This window comes from Antennarius striatus, chromosome 4 (assembly GCF_040054535.1).
Source record: "Antennarius striatus isolate MH-2024 chromosome 4, ASM4005453v1, whole genome shotgun sequence".
Classification (NCBI taxonomy): Eukaryota; Metazoa; Chordata; class Actinopteri; order Lophiiformes; family Antennariidae; genus Antennarius; species Antennarius striatus.
In genome coordinates, this window is record NC_090779.1 from 26,000,001 (window position 1) to 26,021,470 (window position 21,470).

At 45.3% G+C, this 21,470-nt stretch overlaps 1 protein-coding gene across 2 annotated transcripts in view; it reads left to right on the top strand.

The window, feature by feature from the left end:
• Positions 1 to 17,198, top strand: part of kitlga (kit ligand a) — a 21,088-nt gene extending 3,890 nt beyond the window's left edge. Inside the window, exons 2-11 of one of the 2 annotated variants that reach the window (XR_011035147.1) lie at positions 8,666 to 8,776; positions 8,952 to 9,008; positions 9,457 to 9,609; positions 9,691 to 9,871; positions 12,653 to 12,706; positions 13,673 to 13,764; positions 13,865 to 13,974; positions 14,283 to 14,346; positions 14,419 to 15,634; positions 15,765 to 17,198. Coding sequence is in view for 1 of the 2 variants with exons in the window: in XM_068312546.1 (XP_068168647.1) it covers positions 8,666 to 8,776; positions 8,952 to 9,008; positions 9,457 to 9,609; positions 9,691 to 9,871; positions 12,653 to 12,706; positions 13,673 to 13,764; positions 13,865 to 13,974; positions 14,283 to 14,313 (789 nt within the window). In the remaining variant the exon portion in view is untranslated. Of the gene's footprint in view, positions 1 to 8,665; positions 8,777 to 8,951; positions 9,009 to 9,456; positions 9,610 to 9,690; positions 9,872 to 12,652; positions 12,707 to 13,672; positions 13,765 to 13,864; positions 13,975 to 14,282; positions 14,347 to 14,418 lie in introns of both variants that reach the window. The other variant, XM_068312546.1, reaches the window with a different exon arrangement.
• The last annotated feature ends 4,272 nt before the right edge of the window (positions 17,199 to 21,470 follow it).

Sequence of the window (21,470 nt, forward strand, 5' to 3'; positions counted from 1 at the left end):
CTAACCAGACCTCTAACCAGACCTCTAACCAGACCTCTAACTAGACCTCTAACCGGACCTCTAACCAGACCACTAACCAGACCACTAACCGGACCTCTAACCAGACCTCTAACTAGACCACTAACCGGACTGCTAACCGGACCTCTAACCGGACCACTAACTAGACCTCTAACCAGACCTCTAACCAGACCTCTAACTAGACCTCTAACCGGACCACTAACCAGACCTCTAACTAGACCTCTAACCAGACCTCTAACCAGACCTCTAACTAGACCACTAACCGGACTGCTAACCGGACCTCTAACCGGACCACTAACCGGACCACTAACCGGACCTCTAACCGGGCCGCTGGAGGCCTTCTCGTCCTCGCGGGGCGAAGGCGTGTCTGGACGGCGTCCCTGTTCCTGATGTTTTGCAGACAAACGGCCCCCCAGGCCTCAGCTGCTGGTCTGTCGTGTTTCCAGCTCAGAACCGGTCGGACCCACATCCACAAACTCAGGCTTCAACATTTCCTGCCTTATCAGAGCTTCAGAACAGTCCAACTGGGATCCTTCCTCCGACAACAGGAATAACAAATCCCCCCAGTCTAACCCTCACATCCCAGTGTGGGGTAAATACATTAAACCTGTTATCTCTGTCAAACAGCGTTTGACACCCCAGCAGTGATATTCTGGACCAGGAAACCCGGAAAACCCAAATTAAACTCCAGACTTGTGATGGTTTCCAGATTCTTTAAACTTCCAGAGTCGTAACTTCATCTGATGGTCGGACTCGCTCCTGAGACATGAAGGAGTCCATAGTGCCGTCTGGAGGTCCGTCTGGTGGTCCGTCTGGTGGTCCGTCTGGTGGTCAGTCTGGTGGTCCGTCTGGTGGTCCCTCTGGTGGTCCGTCTGGTGGTCCCTCTGGTGGTCCCTCTGGTGAACGACCTGTCGGCGCACCAGCACCGCCGTCTGCTTTGGATTTCCACATTCTGTGTTCTGATCCAGAACACATCCCAGTTGATCATCAGGCCGCGGCCGTCAAGCTATAGCAACTCCTGCAGGCTTTCCCAGCATGCAATGCAAGCTTGAAATGGCTTGTTAGATCAGTCGGGAGATTTAACAGAGTGAGGTTCGGGCTTGTCTCTGCAGAGAGGAGCCGCGTCAGAGACAGTTTGGATGAATCCAAACCAGGAACCTGTGGCTTTCACACCATCACCCCCCCTTAGAACCCACGGGGGTGGATCCTTCACGAGAGGAAACACCATTAACGTCCCGGTCTGATCCGTGGTCGTTCTCTTGATGCAGGAACGCGTCGCTTCTCTCTTTCCTGCAGACGGTGACGTTCCAAATGAGTGGAACGCGGCCCCCCGTTCTTAGAGCGCCCTCCGCTCTGGGAACGGGACGTCACCGTTCTTAGAGCGCCCTCCGCTCTGGGAACGGGACGTCACCGTTCTTAGAGCGCCCTCCGCTCTGGGAACGGGACGTCACCGTTCTTAGAGCGCCCTCCGCTCTGGGAACGGGACGTCACCGTTCTTAGAGCGCCCTCTGCTCTGGGAACGGGACGTCACCGTTCTTAGAGCGCCCTCCGCTCTGGGAACGGGACGTCACCGTCAGCTTTAATCACCGGCTCAGGAATTCATGGGAATATTTGGAACACATTGAGCCCAGAGGGATTCATCCTCACCGCAACTTTAAGGCCAGAAAACGTCTGTCGAGGAGCCAGACCCGTTGGTTTCCAGCCCGGCTCTCTGATTGGTGTGTGTGTGTGTGTGTGTGCGTGTGTGCGCGTGTGCGTGTGTGTGCGTGTGTGTGTGTGTGTGCGTGTGCGTGTGTGTGTGTGTGTGTGCGTGTGTGTGTGTTTGTCGGATGCGTCATCAACAACCGTTTGGTTGAAAGGCGGCGCTGGATGTTGACGTGAAGCCGCCATGAGAGGCCTGAGCGTTTAACCAATGGGCTGTTTGGGTTGGGGCTGGCTTCATGGAGGACTTCCTCTGGTTGTGTATTTGTTCTACGGTCCTCTGGGAGCGCCGGCCTTTGAGGGCGGCTCGGTTTCACTTTCTTCCAACAGAGGAAATCAGTGATTGGTGGATCACGTGATCTTCTCTGAACAGGAAGCCAGGAGCTCTCGTTCACACGCTCATCCAGGCGTGATTGTGCAACCAGTGTGTTGAGTGTTGAACGGCTCCGAGTCCAGAAGTCAATGATCAACAGGAGCCGGAGCACGAGAGCCACCTCTGGATGTTGCTGAGAGCGGCTGTGAGTCAGAGCCGCCGGAGGGCTTCTGGATTCATCGTTAGTCCATAAAAACCTTCTATTTCTGCACGGCGTGCTCCGGGAGCAGACAATGGCGTGTTTGTGAGTCATCAGCTGCAGCGACGCGGCGTCCATCGATCAGACGTGGACCCAACGTGTCAGATCCTCCTCCGTTTCTTCACCAACTTAACGCTCGACTTCGAGGAATGTGTTTGTGGAAAACGCCAAAGCGCCCACACGTGACTCTGGTCATAAACCACTTTCCACACATTTGCAGCCGTGTGACTGGACAGAAGCATGGCGAGCGGCGTCTGAGGAATGAGCATGTTTGTTGTTCTGACTTCCTCTCAGCATCGCTTTGCCAAAAAAGAAACGTGGGTGTTTGGGTTCATCTTGTTCTACCAGAGTAATGGATTACAACAAGCAGTGAGTCACATGACCGTTGGGTCCGACACCTTTAACGTCTGTGGGGACGCTGAGGGGTCAGGCGGTTGGACCGATCCATCCTGGCGTGGCGTCTTGTCGTGTCGGGGAACATGTGGCGGTGCTTTTCCAACCCAGAACAGATGAGGCTGGAACGCATTTGAAGTGCAGGAATCGATCGTCTGTCGGGTCCGTTTACGCGATGGGGGGCCGGAACCCTGAAGGAGCCGCGTCACCAGGGAGATTCCTCCGGGTCACGACTTCTGGAGGGACCAGCTCCTGCTTCTGGAGCAGGAATGTCATGAATGCTGCTCACTCAGGAGCTCTGCTTGTTCTCCACTCCGTTCTTTTTGTTTCCCACATTTTTGTGTCCAGATGCTGATTTTCAGTCGAGTCATTTCTGTGACGGCGGTTGTTTTCCACTGTTTGGAGCGGCGCCGCCCCCGTGTTCCTGGATCGGGCTCTCTGGTTTGGATGGATTGGTTTCACAGCTTTTATTGCGTTGAATAACAGTGACATCATAAAACTGAGTACATAAGCCCTGCCCCTGGGGCTCCCCTCCATAATTGTCAACTTAGCATAGCTAGTTCCTAAATTACCTCTTGGCACTGATGAGACGACACAGACTTGCTCACTGCTGACGGCGGCTGAAGCATTCAGCTGTTTCAGTGAAGTTGTGTTCAAAAGGAAACTTCTAACTAAATGCATAAATATTAACAGACAGTAAAGAGGTTGATGGCTGTTTAAGGTTTCTGGTAGAAGTCAAGCCAATATGTTTTCAGCTTGTTTAAAAAGAGTGGTGCCCCAAATTATTTTACATTATTAGTCAGATAAAAATAACAAAAAGAATTCAAAAATGTCAAAAAAATGTTTTTAAGTCTTTTCAATTTTAAATTTTTTTTTTTTTTAATTTAAGCAATAAAATGTGTTTAAAAATTCAGAGACGTAAAATAACCGAGCCTTGAAAACAGGGAGACACTGGAAAAGTCCTTCCATCAGGGCTGAGGTGGAACCTCCAGCATCCACTGGCACCAGTGATAGTGGGACCAGTGAGACCAGTGAGAGGTTCAGAAGGTTCCGTGTTCGTTTCCTCGAGCGTCTCCAGGTTTGTTGACTCTCTTCATGACAGACCGTTGAGGAGATCGAATGAAGGGAAGTTTTAAACTCATTCATTCATAAAATCCTCTCTGACAAACTGATGAGGTGTCCAAACCTGATTGGCTGAGGTCTCCCAGGTTTCTTCTCGTTGTCCTGTTGGTGGGTGTGATGAATGGATCAGGATGTTTGGTCGAAGTGTTTGACAGAACCAATCTCTCTCCTTCCCGTGCTAGCTGATGCTAACTAGACCCGTAATGGAGCTGTGCTTCACGTGTCATGCGTGTGCTCATTGGTGGAGACTCCAGGACGACGTCTGCAGCTCCACGTCTGGCTTCACCTTGAAGTGGATTAATGAGCGTCAGCATCTCAGCAAACCCAATGTTCCCCAAAGATAATTCGATCCAAACAGAGAGGCTGCTGTTTGAAGGTCTGGAAACGGTTCATCCACATTAAAACGTTCAAAGTTCAAAGGAATCGGAAATTGATTTGCTCCATATTCGCTCAGCTCCTCTGTGGATGATCTGAGCTCATGTTTTAAATTCTTACCCACAGTTTGGAGCGTTTGCAGCACTGTTTCTGTGTGATTGATCGATGGAGACGTTTATTATGGACTCATGACGTTAGCCAAGGGGCTTCCTGCCCAGACTAGTCCCATGAAGGACAGCCTGATGAGTAGATTGATAAGTAAATAAAGAGATGCAGACTTTATTGATCCAGAAGGAAGTTTGGGAGAACAAAACGCATCCATCTCTTGGAGAAAACGGGCTGCGTGTTGCCATAGTGAACGAATGTCATGTGTTCCTCTTCAATGAGATTATGTGGTTACGAGGCCGGCAGTCTGGAGCTAATGACGGGCTAATGACGGCTAGGTTCAAAGCGCTGCTGCAAAACGAGACGTGATCATCGTCACGATCAATACGAGGAGGAGGAGAGGAACCTCACCTGTTCTGGTCTGGGATCCGGGTTCGTTTGATCCCGGGTTCCAGGAGGGGATGAGTTTCCAACCGGGCGTCGCTCTTTTCCTATCTGCTGCTCAGGATGTAGCTCTCAAACACACCTCGCCTCCTGGTAGTACTGCCAGCGGTTGCCATAGCAACCAGAGAGCATCACACTGGGGTTTTTTTGACTGCTTCCCACCTGCACCAGCCCAGGTGGGGGTGGAGTCAGCGTCAGCCACAGAGCGCCATCAGAGCACCACAGGTAGCTCAAAGACCCCAAATGACTCCCCAAAGACTCCCCAAAGACCCTCGAAGACCCCCAACAACTCCCCAAAGATCTTCAATTACTCCCCAAAGACTCTTAATAACTCCCAAATGACTCCCCAAAGACTTCATTGACTCCCAAAAGATTTCAATGACTCCCCAAAGACTTCATTGACTCCCAAAAGATTTCAATGACTCCCCAAAGACTTCAGTGACCCCCAATGACTCCCCAAAGACTCCCCAATGACCCTCGAAGACTCCCAAAAGACCCTCAAAGACCCCCAACGACTCCCCAAAGATCTTCAATTACTCCCCAAAGACTCTTAATAACTCCCAAATGACTCCCCAAAGACTTCATTGACTCCCCAAAGTTTTCAATGACTCCCCAAAGACTTCAGTGACCCCCAATGACTCCCCAAAGACTCCCCAATGACCCTCAATGACTTCCCAAAGACTCCCAAAAGACTTCAACTACCCTTCAACTACCCAAAAGACTTCAACTCTCCACAGAACCTTAATGACTCCCCAGTGACTCTTCAATGACTCTCCTTTTCAAAGACTATTCAATGACTTTTGAAAGACTCAGTAACCCTACAAAGACTCTCCAAAGACTTGTCAATGACCTTTTAGTGACTCACGAAAGACTCATCAGTGACTCGTCAGTGACTTGTCGGTGACTTGTCGGTGACTCTTTGAGAGCTTCTAATCTTGTCGGCCCCAGAGGCTGCTCGTAGACCTGAATCTAGTTTCTCACCAGTGGAGACGGAGACTCTCCTCTTATTAGAAGCTGTCAGCCGTAAATCTGACTCATAAAGCCCGGCTGCTGATGACTTTCATAACACAACTGTAAGCAGGAATTTACTGACTGACTTTAAAAAAGCCACATGGAACGTTATTAGTTTGAGAAACCAAACCGAGATAAAAATCAAACGCGCCGCCGCGAGCTCGTCCTGTCAGTCAGGGCGTTCCTGCCTGCAGCAAGACAACAGCAAATCCTCTACGTTCGATTATTGAGTGAAATCAGTTGGTAAACGGCCACAGGTGAGCAGCGTCGCTGTGACCCAATAATCCTATTGTAGGTGATCCGTTTGGGGGTCTTTACGTGACTCAGAAGTTTCCACTTCCTGTCAGAGGGAAACCAAAGCAGCGTTTGTTTCCAGCTATGATTTGATGAGGTTTTTCAGAAGTCAACGGAAGGAATGTCATTAACCTGGAGGATGATTTGTTTCTGACAAGCAGCCCTTAAAGGCCTCCACCTACTGACTTATCCTGTCTGTAAACACCACAGGGCGTGACGGTGAAGATGGTGCTCATTTAAACAATCACCACCTGGGCTATGTTAGCACCTAGAAACTCAAAAGCTGAATGGATGTCCGTTGTGGAGGAGCAGAAGGTCAGATTTAAAAGCTTAACATCTGATACCAGAACTTATACATTGGAGGCAAACGTATTTTCCTCAGATGCACTCCAGGGGTATTACATCCATAGCCATTCGGGGCTTTCGCACCGTACATACGTGTTCTACATCATTGTGCACAACAACATTTGTCTCCAGATCATCTCTGAAGACTTTGTCTGCCCTCTTGTCCTCGTTTGCCCTCTGAAGGTGATCAGCTTGGGCGAGCGGACGACGACGGAGTGAAGCGACCTTTACATCACGCTTCCTGCCCCTGATGGATCGTTGTTCCGTTCCCTTCCTGTTGTGTCTCAGTTTAACAAACGAACAGTAACAGTAGGAGCACATGTCAGACTCTCTAGAGCTGAAAATGATTGATCACTAACCTCTGGAAAGAACGTAAACTGTAATGAGTTCCATTAACAGAACTAACGCTTATTGAGCAAGCGTTTGGTTTTTAAGGGCTCAGCCTAAATAAACCACAGAACAAAATCCTGTTTTACTAGTTGAAGTGCCTGAAGATTAAGCGTGTCTCAGCTCAGTTTTATTTTTATCCCTCTCACTAATTCCCATTTGTGAACGACTAAAGCTTCACCAACGAGAGGTTCACTTTCAACATCACTGATTTCTTCTGGGTTGGGATCCGGCCGGCACTAATCTCCATTCAGATTGGAATTGTGCTCCGTTGCATAATGGGATCAAACTGACACAAAGCAGTTAGGAGATGAGCCAAATATATAACAAAGGTTCATTTAGTCCACGTTGTGTTAAGAGGCAGTAAAATAACTGAAAGCAGAAGAAGTTCCTGCTCCATTAAGGCGCCCTGAAGCTGCCTGCTGAGGTCCTCACCCACAGCCATTCTGTGTTTTACTGTCGTTCTTCTTCCTCGTGGAACCAATTCAAAGCTAATGTTTTCCCTGACCAGTGGCATTTGTTGATGTCATGATCTTCCTGGGTCACTGGACCCATTAAGGGACCTGCACCTTGCAGGTAGAGGTCTAGATGTAGTGGTCTAGAGATGTACTGTATGTTGAAGGTAGAGGTCTAGAGGTAGAGGTCTAGAAGTAGTGGTCTAGAGGGCTAGAGGTAGAGGGCTAGAGGTCTACCTGGCAGGTAGAGGTCTAGAGTTCCACAGAGTTCCTTCAAGGCTTCATGCCACACATCACACAGTCCAGTGCAGGTTCAAAGCAGAACCTTATTGGTTCTGGACGTTGGCTCTGCAGCATCATATCGTCCAACCTAAAGGACCCATCAGAGCCGGTGGGGGGCTGTGACCCCGCAGGGAGGGGTTCCAGATGATGCAGGTTCCTGCCCTTAGGGAGGAGAACAGACAGCATTCCGTAGTTTGGAATGAGGGGAACTCGTGGTGTTTGAGCACCGACACACAAAGGATGCCTGGAGACACGCATCAGGTCGGACCGGTGACGGGACAAACATGGACGCTGTCTCCTTCACGCTGCACCTCATGTTTTGTGGAAAACGTTTATTCCCATCCCGAATTTGCTTTTTTTTTTTTTTGGAGAGAAACCTGAAATTTTGGCACTATGATCTCTAACCGCACAGAGTGAACAGAAGTGTTGGGACAGATGATAATAATAGCAAACAGACTTCTGTCCATGTCGCTGTTGCATTAACATGCATGGTGTTTCCAGCTCGGTCTGATTTGAGCCGGTGTTTCTTTCTAACCATGACAATGGGTGATATTCTTTACAGGTGTCGTTTGTTTGTTCTGTGAGAACCTTTTATCTAAAGATTGAAACTTTTCACCAACACAAAACTCTGTTAATATAAAAAAGACAACCAACCCCCAAAGGATCCCAGTCCTGACAGCTTCCAGAGAAACTGTCAGGACGCTTTGTTCCCAGACATCCGTCTTTTGCACACATTTTGTCCATTTAGATGTACATCACAATAGCTGAATTCCATTTAGATACATCACACTGTCAAACTGGATTCGTTTACCAGCATATTTAAATTAAAGTAATTTATGCGTGAGTTTTGTGCTTTTACAAATCAACATGTCAGCATTTTAAAGACCTTAAAGTCCCTTTGGCTCAGCGTCAGGACTTGTGTTCCATTTTCTGGATGTCACAATCCGCCTGATATCCACCATACATCCCTCTGGAAAACAGTTTCGTCTTCCCGCTACACCTAATTCTGTAAAATCCTTCCAGTCAAGTGACTCACGTCCCAGAAAAGGCTTCTTTGTGCTTCTATAAACCCTGAGTATCTATAGACTGAAACATGATTCATATTTTTAGATGTAACTGATTAATGTTGTAAATGTTGTGTTTGCTTCCTCTGACCTGCAGATTTGGATACGCATTTGTGTCCATTTACTGCTGTTCATCACGGTCGGGATACATTCAAGTAAATTTGACGTCACCCCAGTGACAGATGACATCTCTAGACTCTCTGTTCTGGTGAGAACTCTGAACTAACGCCTCTGATGTCAATCAATTTCATAGTAAAACAATTTCATACTAACATGAAACTATTCTGGTTGTGGTGTGTTTGCTTCTAAATTTGGAATTAACCTGCTGTGTTGCTACTTTTCAGGACTTTAATGATCTCCTCTGTTGTTTTTCTTTTTTGTAGAGACATAATATTCCTAAAGATTACAAAATTCCTGTGCATTACATTCCAAAAGAAGGGGTAAGTATGATGGTATTCGCCCACAGATAAAAACCTCTTTGTTGGCCCGTTTGTTGGCTCGTGACCAGCGGCTCTGAAAATATTATGACCGGATCTCTGCAATTTGGCCGATTTCTGCTTCAGATGTGCTAAAACTCAGTGCCATGCTTTTAATTTTAAAAGTTGTACCAGTACAACACTGACACACCACAGACAACAGACAGAAACACAACCGCAAAGGTCGGTTTCCACGACGACCGCGTCACGCCAGTCTTGGCTGACCTCCTTTTGCACAGAACAACGTTTGTGTCATCAACCAAGAGCAGTCCAGCATCCAGCTGGGAGATTGTCAGACATTACAGCCAAAAACATGTCCTTTCAAAGCCGTCTTGGTGACATTTGACTAAATCTGATGAGATGTACTCAGTGGTGAGCCGGCGTCCTGATGCCTCCGCTCTTGTCCCTCCAGGGCGGGATGTGTTGGGTGAAGTTAAATATCTTCTACTTGGAGGAGAGTTTACAAGATTTAGCGCACAAGTTTGGGAACATTTCATCCAACAGGAAAGACATCAGCATATTCATCCAAATGATGCAGGAACTGCGGCTCAACTTGGGGTCAGTGGTAAGTTCAGGTGGCACCTTCCATCAGCTGGAGGCGTCGCTACGGTTACGACCCCTCACGCTGTGCCTTGTCTCTCTGCAGGAGCCAATCATGTACGACTTTGAGTGCCACTACCGGGAGGAGCGGTGGGCCACAGCCAGATACTTCGACTTCGTCAAAGAATTCCTTCAAGCTGCACAGAATAGGGAGGATTCAGACGACTGCGACCCGCCCCCCTGCCCCACCACGCCCTACCCCGCCTCCACAGAAGAGCTGCTAACAGGTAACCACTGGTGTCACTCAAACACGGGGAACCTGATTATTAAGAAACACCTATATCCAGAGAATCTTTATGACGGAAGGTTTGATTACTTATAACGACAATTACAGATAATCCTTTAAAACAAGCAGCTGACGTTTATTAATTCCACCGGGGGCCACGTCAGCATCACGTCTGTCCTCTAAGGGCCAGATGTAACTAATGAATGGAACTGAATGTAATGTAACTAAATGTAACTACTCCTTAATGTAACTAATAAATGTAACTAAATGTAACTCAGTGTAATGTAACTAAATGTAACTACTCCTTAATGTAACTAATAAATGTAACTCAGTGTAATGTAACTAAATGTAACTACTCCTTAATGTAACTAATAAATGTAACTAAATGTAACTCAGTGTAATGTAACTAAATGTAACTACTCCTTAATGTAACTAATAAATGTAACTAAATGTAACTCAGTGTAATGTAACTAAATGTAACTACTCCTTAATGTAACTAATAAATGTAACTAAATGTAACTCAGTGTAATGTAACTAAATGTAACTACTCCTTAATGTAACTAATAAATGTAACTAAATGTAACTCAGTGTAATGTAACTAAATGTAACTACTCCTTAATGTAACTAATAAATGTAACTAAATGTAAGTCAGTGTAATGTAACTAAATGTAACTACTCCTTAATGTAACTAATAAATGTAACTAAATGTAACTCAGTGTAATGTAACTAAATGTAACTACTCCTTAATGTAACTAATAAATGTAACTAAATGTAACTCAGTGTAATGTAACTAAATGTAACTACTCCTTAATGTAACTAATAAATGTAACTAAATGTAACTCAGTGTAATGTAACTAAATGTAACTACTCCTTAATGTAACTAATAAATGTAACTAAATGTAACTCAGTGTAATGTAACTAAATGTAACTACTCCTTAATGTAACTAATAAATGTAACTAAATGTAACTCAGTGTAATGTAACTAAATGTAACTACTCCTTAATGTAACTAATAAATGTAACTAAATGTAACTCAGTGTAATGTAACTAAATGTAACTACTCCTTAATGTAACTAATAAATGTAACTAAATGTAACTCAGTGTAATGTAACTAAATGTAACTACTCCTTAATGTAACTAATAAATGTAACTAAATGTAACTCAGTGTAATGTAACTAAATGTAACTACTCCTTAATGTAACTAATAAATGTAACTAAATGTAACTCAGTGTAATGTAACTAAATGTAACTACTCCTTAATGTAACTAATAAATGTAACTAAATGTAACTCAGTGTAATGTAACTAAATGTAACTACTCCTTAATGTAACTAATAAATGTAACTAAATGTAACTCAGTGTAATGTAACTAAATGTAACTACTCCTTAATGTAACTAATAAATGTAACTAAATGTAAGTCAGTGTAATGTAACTAAATGTAACTACTCCTTAATGTAACTAATAAATGTAACTAAATGTAACTCAGTGTAATGTAACTAAATGTAACTACTCCTTAATGTTAAATAACTGAATTTCTGACTTATTCTAGTTCCAAACATTACAGTTAGACAGAAAAAACATGTTTGTTTGTTTCTCTGTTCTAACATAAATCCTTTTCATTTGTCAGGTTATTAAACCCACAGAACTCCATCAATCAAGGATCAAACTATCAATCAATAAAGAAAAATAACATCAGACACAAGTTAGGACATTAACTTTGTTCACTACGTTTAGTCAGAGTTAAGATGGGCTGAACTACTGCATTGTGGGAAATGTAGTTTTAGTCAAAGCAAACTTTTGACCTGTTTATTTTTAGACACTGACCTTTTTTGCTCTCATGGGCCACATTAAATGATGTTGAGGGCCACATTTGGCCCCCGGGCCCTGAGTTTGAGACATGTGTTTTAGAGGATAATTTATAGTAAAGGTTTAAATTTCGCTTCTGTCTGGTTGTGGATTCTTTTTTACAGCCTCAGGTGTTCTTGAACGTGTTTGTCTGGCCGGTTTTATTCCTATGACATTCGTTTCATTCAGCTTTCAGCTTCATTTCAGCTTCACCCTCCTGATGGTTTTCTAAACGTCTCTCTGCCGGTGGCTTAAATAATTGTGAAATGAGCCGTAGAGGTTGTTTGTCGTCTTGAGCAATGGAGAATTCTGGATCTGGATCTGGTTTTCTGTCAGAGCGCCGGTCCAGACACGTCTGTGTATTCAGAGGAAGAAAACACCAACGCTTTACAGGGAAATCAAACCAGCATGGATTCCTCCTGTGGGGGCCTAGCATCGCTCAGACGTTAGCCACGTTAGCACGGTCACTTCCTGCGTCCACGTTGGTCTCGTCTGTGAACGGGAGCACGCTCATCAGGGATTGGACGGTCGATGTAGGTCACGCTTCCCTGCGTGGACTGAGCTAACGCTTTAACGCGGCGACATTCCCGTCACGGGACGGCCTCTCTTCACACCATTGTGTGAACGGATCCATTCAGGGCAGAAGCTTTTAATCAGGGAGCCTTTATTTCTCCGTTAGATAAAAACTCAAATGGTTTCAGTTCTTCGTCGCCCCTTTGAAAGACGCCTGAGTCACCGGGCCGAGGGACGGCGTCCCCAGGCGGCCCCCGCCAAGGGAAGAAAGGGGCCGAAACCTGATTGTATACGTGTTGAATGCAGAGCAATCTTCCCATCTTCCCAAGCGCCGGCTTTTCTGTGGCGGATCCGATCGGATCCTTTATGTGAAGTGTTTTAGTTCCACTTCTGGAACCCTAAACTCACCTGTTTGCTCCCCCCCAGAACCACCTACAGCCAGCAGTAAGGAGGCGATGTGTGCGACGGGCTGCGATCCACGTAAGTTTAAGTCCTCCGTCTTTGTGAGAAAACGAGCTTCTGGCCTGCGAGCGAAGGGTTAAACCCATCAGGCCGTGTTCCAATCGCTTTCGCTGCTACAGTATCTCCTGCATTCAGAAGTGAGTCAGCCGACCCCCCCAGAGGCGACTGCTGACGAATCCCTTCATTAAGAATTCTCCTCTGAGCAAATTCCACTTGGTGCACACACGAGAGCAAACCTCAGCGCCGCGTGTTCTGTTTCCGTGACGTCCACGTCACACATGACAAAGGAGACAAATTAACTGTGGATCGCTTGGACTCCTTCCCCCCGGTAATGAAGGGTTGTTCTTCATCTGAGACGATGGAGCAACGAGTTCACACCCTTCATTCCTGAGGGGAACGAGTCAAACACGCGTGACTCGAGACGACGGAACCGCAAAGGTTCCACCAGTCAAATGAGAAGCAGAGAATTTCATATTTAACTTTCAGATCTACTTTTTATTTTCAACGAGGGTAAAGTAAGAGATGATGTAATGAGATTACAGAATTTTCCACACTATAAGGCGCATCTAAAAGCCTTTCATTTTCTCAAAAACCAACAGTGTGCTTTATAATCCAGTGCCCTTTATAATCCAGTTCTCTTTATAATCCAGTGCCCTTTATAATCCAGTTCTCTTTATAATCCAGTGCCCTTTATAATCCAGTGCCCTTTATAATCCAGTGCCCTTTATAATCCAGTGCCCTTTATAATCCAGTGCCCTTTATAATCCAGTGCGCCTTATAGTGCAGAAAATGTGTGTTTGCGTGCTGTCGGACTCTGGAGGGCACGGATCGGCTGATCAATATTGTTTTTGATGTTAGCATTAGTAATATCAGGAAACAGAGGTAACGCCCGCACCAAATGTTTACAAGTATCTTGAATGCTTAGCCTGAGAGGAAGAGGAAGAGGAAGAGGAAGCGTGCGCTGACTTGTGTTTCCTCACACAGATCAGAGCGCTCTGTCCGAGGCGGTGGAGCGAAGCCTTTTCTCTTTGCTGTTCATTCCACTCCTAGCCCTCGTGTTCCTGCTCGTGTGGAAGGTGAGCCGACCTTTGACCCCAGGAGGGCTACACAGAGGCATCATTCACGCCTGCGGCCCTGCAGAGCGTGTCTCACCCTGACGGTCTCTCCTCAAAACAGGTGCGATCACGGAGGAACGGGGACGACGTGGAACGGAACCCCGGAGAGAGAGGACGCTTCACGGGAACAGAAGGGATGGCGGCGCCGTCGGAGGCTGACACGGCAGACAAGTGAGCTCTTCTTAACGTATTGTAGACGTTATTATGAAAGCAGCCTGTGGGGGAGGAAGGATGCGGGGGGGGCTGTTGTATTCCCTTGGTGTGGTCCCATTCAGCTCCTCTTCCAGCTGTGATAACACGAGCAGCTCGAAGCGTCAGGGGAATAAATGATGGTTAGAGGTGTTGAAGTCAAAGAATGTCTCTAATTTGTCTTTAAAGGAGAGTTCTGGTAAATAAAAGTTCTGTTTTTCCTGGGGGGGTATTTCCTGTGTGACATCAGCATCCCTGAAGGTTAATCCTCATCATTTGTTCAATTTCAGAAAGAACTTTCACGTCACTGAAAGGCTGTAAAGCGCCCGACCTCCAACGCTCCTCAGTCCATTGGTGAGTTTTAATTCACGACGGCGTCTCGTGTCAATCATTTCTGGCCGCTGAACTCCAACTCTTCTTCCTCAGGTGATGAAGCAGAAACCCACGATGAGTGCTCAGAGGTAAAGACCCGTTCTCCACTGCTCTCCCGATTCCCGACGGCAGGTTTCGCCCTGGTCGTGATTCTCCTGCCGGTGTGTGGATGAGCTGCCTTTCTCCTCAGACTGCATTAACCCCGTGCTTTTGGAAAAGACTGAGATATTAGCGGAGAAACCCCCCCGAACCAGCCGACCTTCACCTCCCTCTGCCTGCGTTTCCTCGCCGGTTGGCCTCCTAACGGCGAAGCAGAGACTGACACTGGCTATGTCTTCAACCGAGGCATGAATTACTACCTCTGGCGATCCCCGTGTTCCCTACATCCTCATCAACTGTTCGTCTGGGGTTTTCCCAAAGAATATAATGTTAGACATTGTAGTTCAAGGCATGGCCACGCCGTCGGGTCCAGGCACGAACCCAGGGGGGGGGGGCTGTACGATGTATTTATTTATTGCTGGCAGCGCTGAGCTGCTGTTGTCTGTGCAAATGAAATGTTCTGATCATTTAAAGAGCACCTCTACTAATACGTCACATTTAAATTTAATCTGTATAGTAACACATAGTAAACACACAAAAAACAAAGGCAAAAAAAACACACACTCCTTCCTGAACGCGTTACATTTCCTTCGGTGTGTTTGACCCGGATGGTTCGAGATGCTGCTGCCTGGAACACGTTTCCACCATCAAATCCGACTCCCAGTGAGGACTGCCAGGGTCGCTTCTGTGGACGTTACTGCTCAACGCCCCCAAGACGGAGGAGGAAGTGGGTGGAAGATGGAATATTCACATGCTGGACAATCAAACGTCGACCGTTGACCCAAAAACCAGATGGACCAGCTGAAGCTGAAGCTGAAGCTGGGCCCGACTGCAGGAATGGTACCACCAGAAACAAAGGCGTTGGGTTTCATCAGGAGATGGACCTCAAACGTTCACACACCTGGTGTTCCCGCCCTCACCTCCCAAAAGTCACACCGGATGTCAAACTTGGTCTTCGATCGCCTCAATTTGGTTCGATAATCCAGTTCAGAAGCTTCTGGACCATTTCCAATACCCAGAACCCCCCACGCAGACCTAAATGTCAAGTTTGCCTTAAAGTCGCACTATAAAACCGTCACAGGAAGTGCGCCGTCGCTCCGTCCACGTGTGGAACGCTCACGGAAGTCACCATTGCACTCGGTCCACACGCAGAGCAGGACATCAAACACTGGTAGGAATCTGACTCTAGCTCCGCCCACCCATAGCTAGCTACTGTAGCTGCAGCGCCGCACGCCCTGCAGCGCATTCCAATAATGAATCAATGCGCCCCGCCCCAACTCCTTCCCTTCATGTTCCATCAGATCTGATGAGCCGGGAGCCGGAGGCGCTCCCCAACCCCACGACAGCAGATCCTCTCAGAACCACGAGGGTTTAGACGTGTACATAGGGTCCACTCCTGCAACAAAGCCTTGGTGGAACAGAAATCAGCTTTAAGGATCAATGGAGCGTCTGGATGATCAGTAGGCGAGTGTGAACAGGCACGCTGGCTGTGACCTCTTCCCTCCAGGCTGCTGACAGACGTGACGGCTCACACACATGTTCCTCTTCCTGGTTTTTCTATCATGTTTGTGGTCTTACGTTGTTCCGTGTCCATTCTTGACTCTGTGCCTTTGGGTTAGTGCGATCGACTCCGTGCATTAAGAGCTCGTCTACATTTCTTTGTGGTAGCAGAAAGTGGAGAGATGATGACAGATTAGAATAATCTCACCACGAAACCCCATAGATACGACCCCCCCCATCTCACTCTTCTTTGGTTTTTTTAATGAAGTCGAGTTGGGTTGACCTTTGACCCCGTTGTGGAACCCAAACTGTTTGATACTACTGGTAACCCGTAGTCAACACTTCAAACGGTAATCTGATTACTTTGTGTGTATTTGGGACTATATGTTGGGATTTTTTCTTGTAGGACAAAAGACTATGTTGTGCAAAAATTGACTGTTTAAAAACGTATACCACATTGGTGTTTGAATAGTCAAGAACAACAGTACCTTTCAGCATCAATAGCTGGAATTCTTTGGTGTGGTATTGTTGGAGATTTGTTTTGTTTTTTGTCATTCAAAAATGCATTTTTGAAGAAGGTCATTGTTGTCCTACCAGCTTTATTACCTGCACCATATTCTTTATGGCCTTTTAAAGCTGAGTCTCTGACAGCAGGAACATAAACCACACAGGTGTTTGACCAGTCAGACGCCCCAAGTCCAGTTTTAACCTATTATTACTATACAAAGATGCATTTTTGAAGAACAATGGAGCGTATCTACGGCAGTTTAGACCTGAGATTATCTCTTTAGGTTTTGCATCCCTACACTATTACGTGCAGTGCCCAGTATTCTGACAGACAGGTTAGACTAGCCGAAGCAAACTTAAAGTATACCAATGTTTAAAATGTTTTTTTTATAAATAGTTATGAATATTATGAGCTGCAACAGGTCTAAGCTGTGAACAAATTTTAAAAAAACTACAACAAAAGGTTTCCCATTTTCCTGTCTTTGCGAGAGCCTCAAACAGCTTGACTGTCTGATGCTCGGAGGTCACGAGCCGAGCAGCGGCGTGCGTTGGTCCAGAGAAGGACTGTGACTACTGTTCCTACGTGGTGGTTGTGGTCCGACAGCGAGCAGAGCTCCCACCTGAGCGGTGCTGTCAGGCCTCAGCGGGCCGATCCGTCCCACCGCAGCGTTTAAATCCAAACGGCTCGAAGCAGGAAATCCGTCTGGGTGCCAAAAAGCAAATATAAATACTGCCCAGTTGGTATTCTGGGTGAAAACTCTACTGTATTGTGTATTTTTGTATAAATGTAAAGAAACATATATGAGATATGAATAAAGTACATGTATCCAACTGTTACTGCTCTGTCTTCATTGATGTACCATCAGGTTATCTGCAGCCTTATTGGAAGGTCAAACTGTGGTCAACAGATCGTCTTAGTCTGCCAGAGGAGGTCTGGAGCTCTTCATCAATAATCTTTGGAGGTCTTCAGTCTGTTTAAGCTCAGAGGAAACTCGGAGGCCACACCGGTTCATGTTCCCATCTCTTTTTATTCCTTCGTGACCGTAGTTTCATGAGGAGCCGCAGCTGGAGCACCGAGCTTCCATCCAGAATGATGGCGTCGTGTTTCCCAGTTTAGCATGACCTTCAGTTTGTTCTCGTTACGCTACATTCAACAGAAAACACACACACTTATTCTAGCTGGTGTTGAAATGTTCTGGTCCAAACCGTCAGTTTAGTCCAGTCTGTTGTCGTTTGTTCAATCGGCTACAGAGAATCTGTTGTCCCACAAAGGGACAGAAGTCACAAACAAAAAGTCGCTGAACAGTGAAGTAATTATGTCCAATCAGACTGGAAGAGGATGTATTTGCTGCGCTTCAAATTTTAAAAGAAATCATTGACTTTCAAAAGTAAAACCATTAAACCACATGGACATGTGAGCCTGGACCGCTGCTGGTCGGACAGAAACGGACAAACGTTAAAATCACCCAGAACCAGAGCGGGGTAAACGTTTTGACTGCTGGGCCACACAGGGTTAAAATTCGATGTAAAAGGTTCAAATTTATAATTTGATGTAAATGTTTTGGGTCTTTAAGAGGCCAATTACAGCAATTATTTTACAACTGCATGTATTTCATAAAATCAATGAGAGTTTAAACAAGTTTGGCGGGCCAGATTGCCGAGCACAATGGGCCGTACACGGCCCACGGGCCGGAGTTTACCCATACCTGTTATTTTTTCTCATTATACTGGATGCCCACACCTAATGTCAAACCCTGAGTAATGTAGATCATCTCAGCATGAATCCCAGGATAGGAGAAAAGTCGATTCCACTGTATCACCAGTAGAGAAGTAAAAGCTCCAAGTGGAACAACCTTCAGTAGAATCTGACGCAGCAACAACAGAAACGTGACAGAATGACGTGTCACAACTCTAAAAGTAAATTGTACACTTTACAACTTGAGCCCTCCTGTTTGTTTTAGTTCACCAGTGGTTTGGAATATGGGTTAAACTGGTGTTATCTTGTGGATATTTAGGAACTCCACTACAATGACCAGTGGATGATTTCATCTCCCTATCACGAAACAACAGGAAGAGCCTGAAAGACTATTGTTCACAGATGTAAGGCCATGAAGGTGTGATTGTTCACTATGAATAGGCAGCAAGACCCAGAACCCTCTGACGGTTTGAGGAGCAACACAGGCAACAAATGTTTACAAGAAAGGTCACTCCCATGACCGTGTCTGATTTGATTGGTTGAATTATTTTGTTAAACGCAGCAATGAGACGCCAATCCATTGAACACGGACCGCAGACACGGGACCCGTTCCAGACAGCTTTAGTTGCGTGGGCTGCTGGAAGTATTGGATGGACAAGTCAGTCGTTTGGTGACCATCATTAGCTCATAGACTAGAGCACACGTGTCAAACTCAAGGCCCGGGGGCCAAATGTGGCCCTCCACATCATTTTATGTGGCCCACAAGAGCATAAAAGGTCTAAAAAATGTGTCTAAAAATAAATAGGTCAAAAGTGTCCCCGACCAAAACTACATTTCCCACAATGCAGCACTTCAGCCCGTTTTAACTCTGACTAAACGCAGTGAACAAAGTTAATGTCCTAACTTGTGTCTGATGTTATTTTTCTTTATTGATTGATAGTTTGATCCTTGATTGATGGAGTTCTGTGGGTTTAATAACCTGACAAATGAAAAGGATTTATGTTAGAACAGAGAAACAAACAAACATGTTTTTTCTGTCTAACTGTAATGTTTGGAACTAGAATCAGTCAGAAATTCAGTTATTTAACATTAAGGAGTAGTTACATTTAGTTACATTACACTGAGTTACATTTAGTTACATTTATTAGTTACATTAAGGAGTAGTTACATTTAGTTACATTACACTGAGTTACATTTAGTTACATTTATTAGTTACATTAAGGAGTAGTTACATTTAGTTACATTACACTGAGTTACATTTAGTTACATTTATTAGTTACATTAAGGAGTAGTTACATTTAGTTACATTACACTGAGTTACATTTAGTTACATTTATTAGTTACATTAAGGAGTAGTTACATTTAGTTACATTACACTGAGTTACATTTAGTTACATTTATTAGTTACATTAAGGAGTAGTTACATTTAGTTACATTGCACTGAGTTACATTTAGTTACATTTATTAGTTACATTAAGGAGTAGTTACATTTAGTTACATTACACTGAGTTACATTTAGTTACATTTATTAGTTACATTAAGGAGTAGTTACATTTAGTTACATTACACTGAGTTACATTTAGTTACATTGATTAGTTACATCAAGGAGTAGTTACATTTAGTTACATTACACTGAGTTACATTTAGTTACATTTATTAGTTACATTAAGGAGTAGTTACATTTAGTTACATTACACTGAGTTACATTTAGTTACATTTATTGGTTACATTAAGGAGTAGTTACATTTAGTTACATTACACTGAGTTACATTTAGTTACATTTATTAGTTACATTAAGGAGTAGTTACATTTAGTTACATTACACTGAGTTACATTTAGTTACATTGATTAGTTACATCAAGGAGTAGTTACATTTAGTTACATTACACTGAGTTACATTTAGTTACATTTATTGGTTACATTAAGGAGTAGTTACATTTAGTTACATTACACTGAGTTACCTTTAGTTACATTTATTAGTTACATCTGGCCCTTTGAGGACAGCCATGATGCTGATGTGGCCCCCGGTGAAAATTAGTTTGACCCCCCCTGTTTTAGAGGAGTGGACTGTTAACCCAAACGTGGAGTCCAGGGAGAGACTCTCTCCAGAGGTAATACTAATAGTTTGATTCAGATCTAACAGCCTTAAAACCTTCAACTCTCCCTAATGGAACTTGTACGTGATCCAAGCAGAATTTACAAAAGTTTTTAAGTGGAACAACAAAGAAAACGACTGCCGGATCGGATCATGGACTGGATCCTGTTGGGGAACAGGTGGGCAGGTCTCCCTGCATGCGTTGATGTGATGCGTTCCCTGGGTCTGGGTTCTGAATGTCCACCAGTGTTCTGGAGTGATATTGACTGCTGTGTAGGTAGGAGGTGGTTCCTGCTGTGTGAGGACAGCTTGTACCTTTGGTTCAGTCGGACACATGATCGGACATCCTGCTTGGATGACATTAGTTATGGAGTGTGTACAAAGACAGACAGGATATAACCGATCCATTCATTCTTCATGAGGGTAGGACTATGTCTACTGCAGGGCACAAACATTGACCTACTTATCAAGTCATGCTGGAAGAGGTTTGTCTTCAATCCGCTGCAAAGAGAAGACTTTGGGTGCAGGATGTCGCCCAATCGCAAGTCGGCAGTGTTTCTGCAATATTGAACTATAATCGACAAATAAAACCACTTTGCCTTCTCTTCTGATTGGGTAGGTAAGAGGCACACCTGGGTGGACCTGAGCCCACTCTGGCCCCCAGCTCGCGCCAGCCTCGCTTAGACAGCTGTAGGAGGAGGTTGATTACAGATCCCGATTGCGGTCACGATTGCAACCAAACAGAGCAACGCAGCATGGCCCGAAAACATCAGCTTCACGCTGGAGTGATAACATGTCCAACACAACAGATTATATCACCGGAGAATGTGAGAAAAAATGGAAAACAAACAAGTCGTGACGTAGCGTACCTGTGGAAACAGGTGTGCCACAGCAGTCGTTTGAACTCAAATATGAGTATTTCTTTGGGAGAAGCGGGGATGTTCAGGAGATCCCTGTCAGCAGATAGGGTTCTGTCGGGCGTGTCGTTCACGGATCATTGTTTACTGAGGGCACGGCACCAAGGCAGGAAACCACCCGTCCTCAAACGGCCTCTGTGGAAGTAGTCTACGCTTGGTAAACATGGACCGGAAGACTCCTGAACAGACTTTCATAGTCTCTCTACCTTTACTGTGGGGGTGAAATAATGCATGGGTAAGTCTCACTTGACGTACAGTTATAAACAGGTATGTTTCCCGACTGATCTGATGT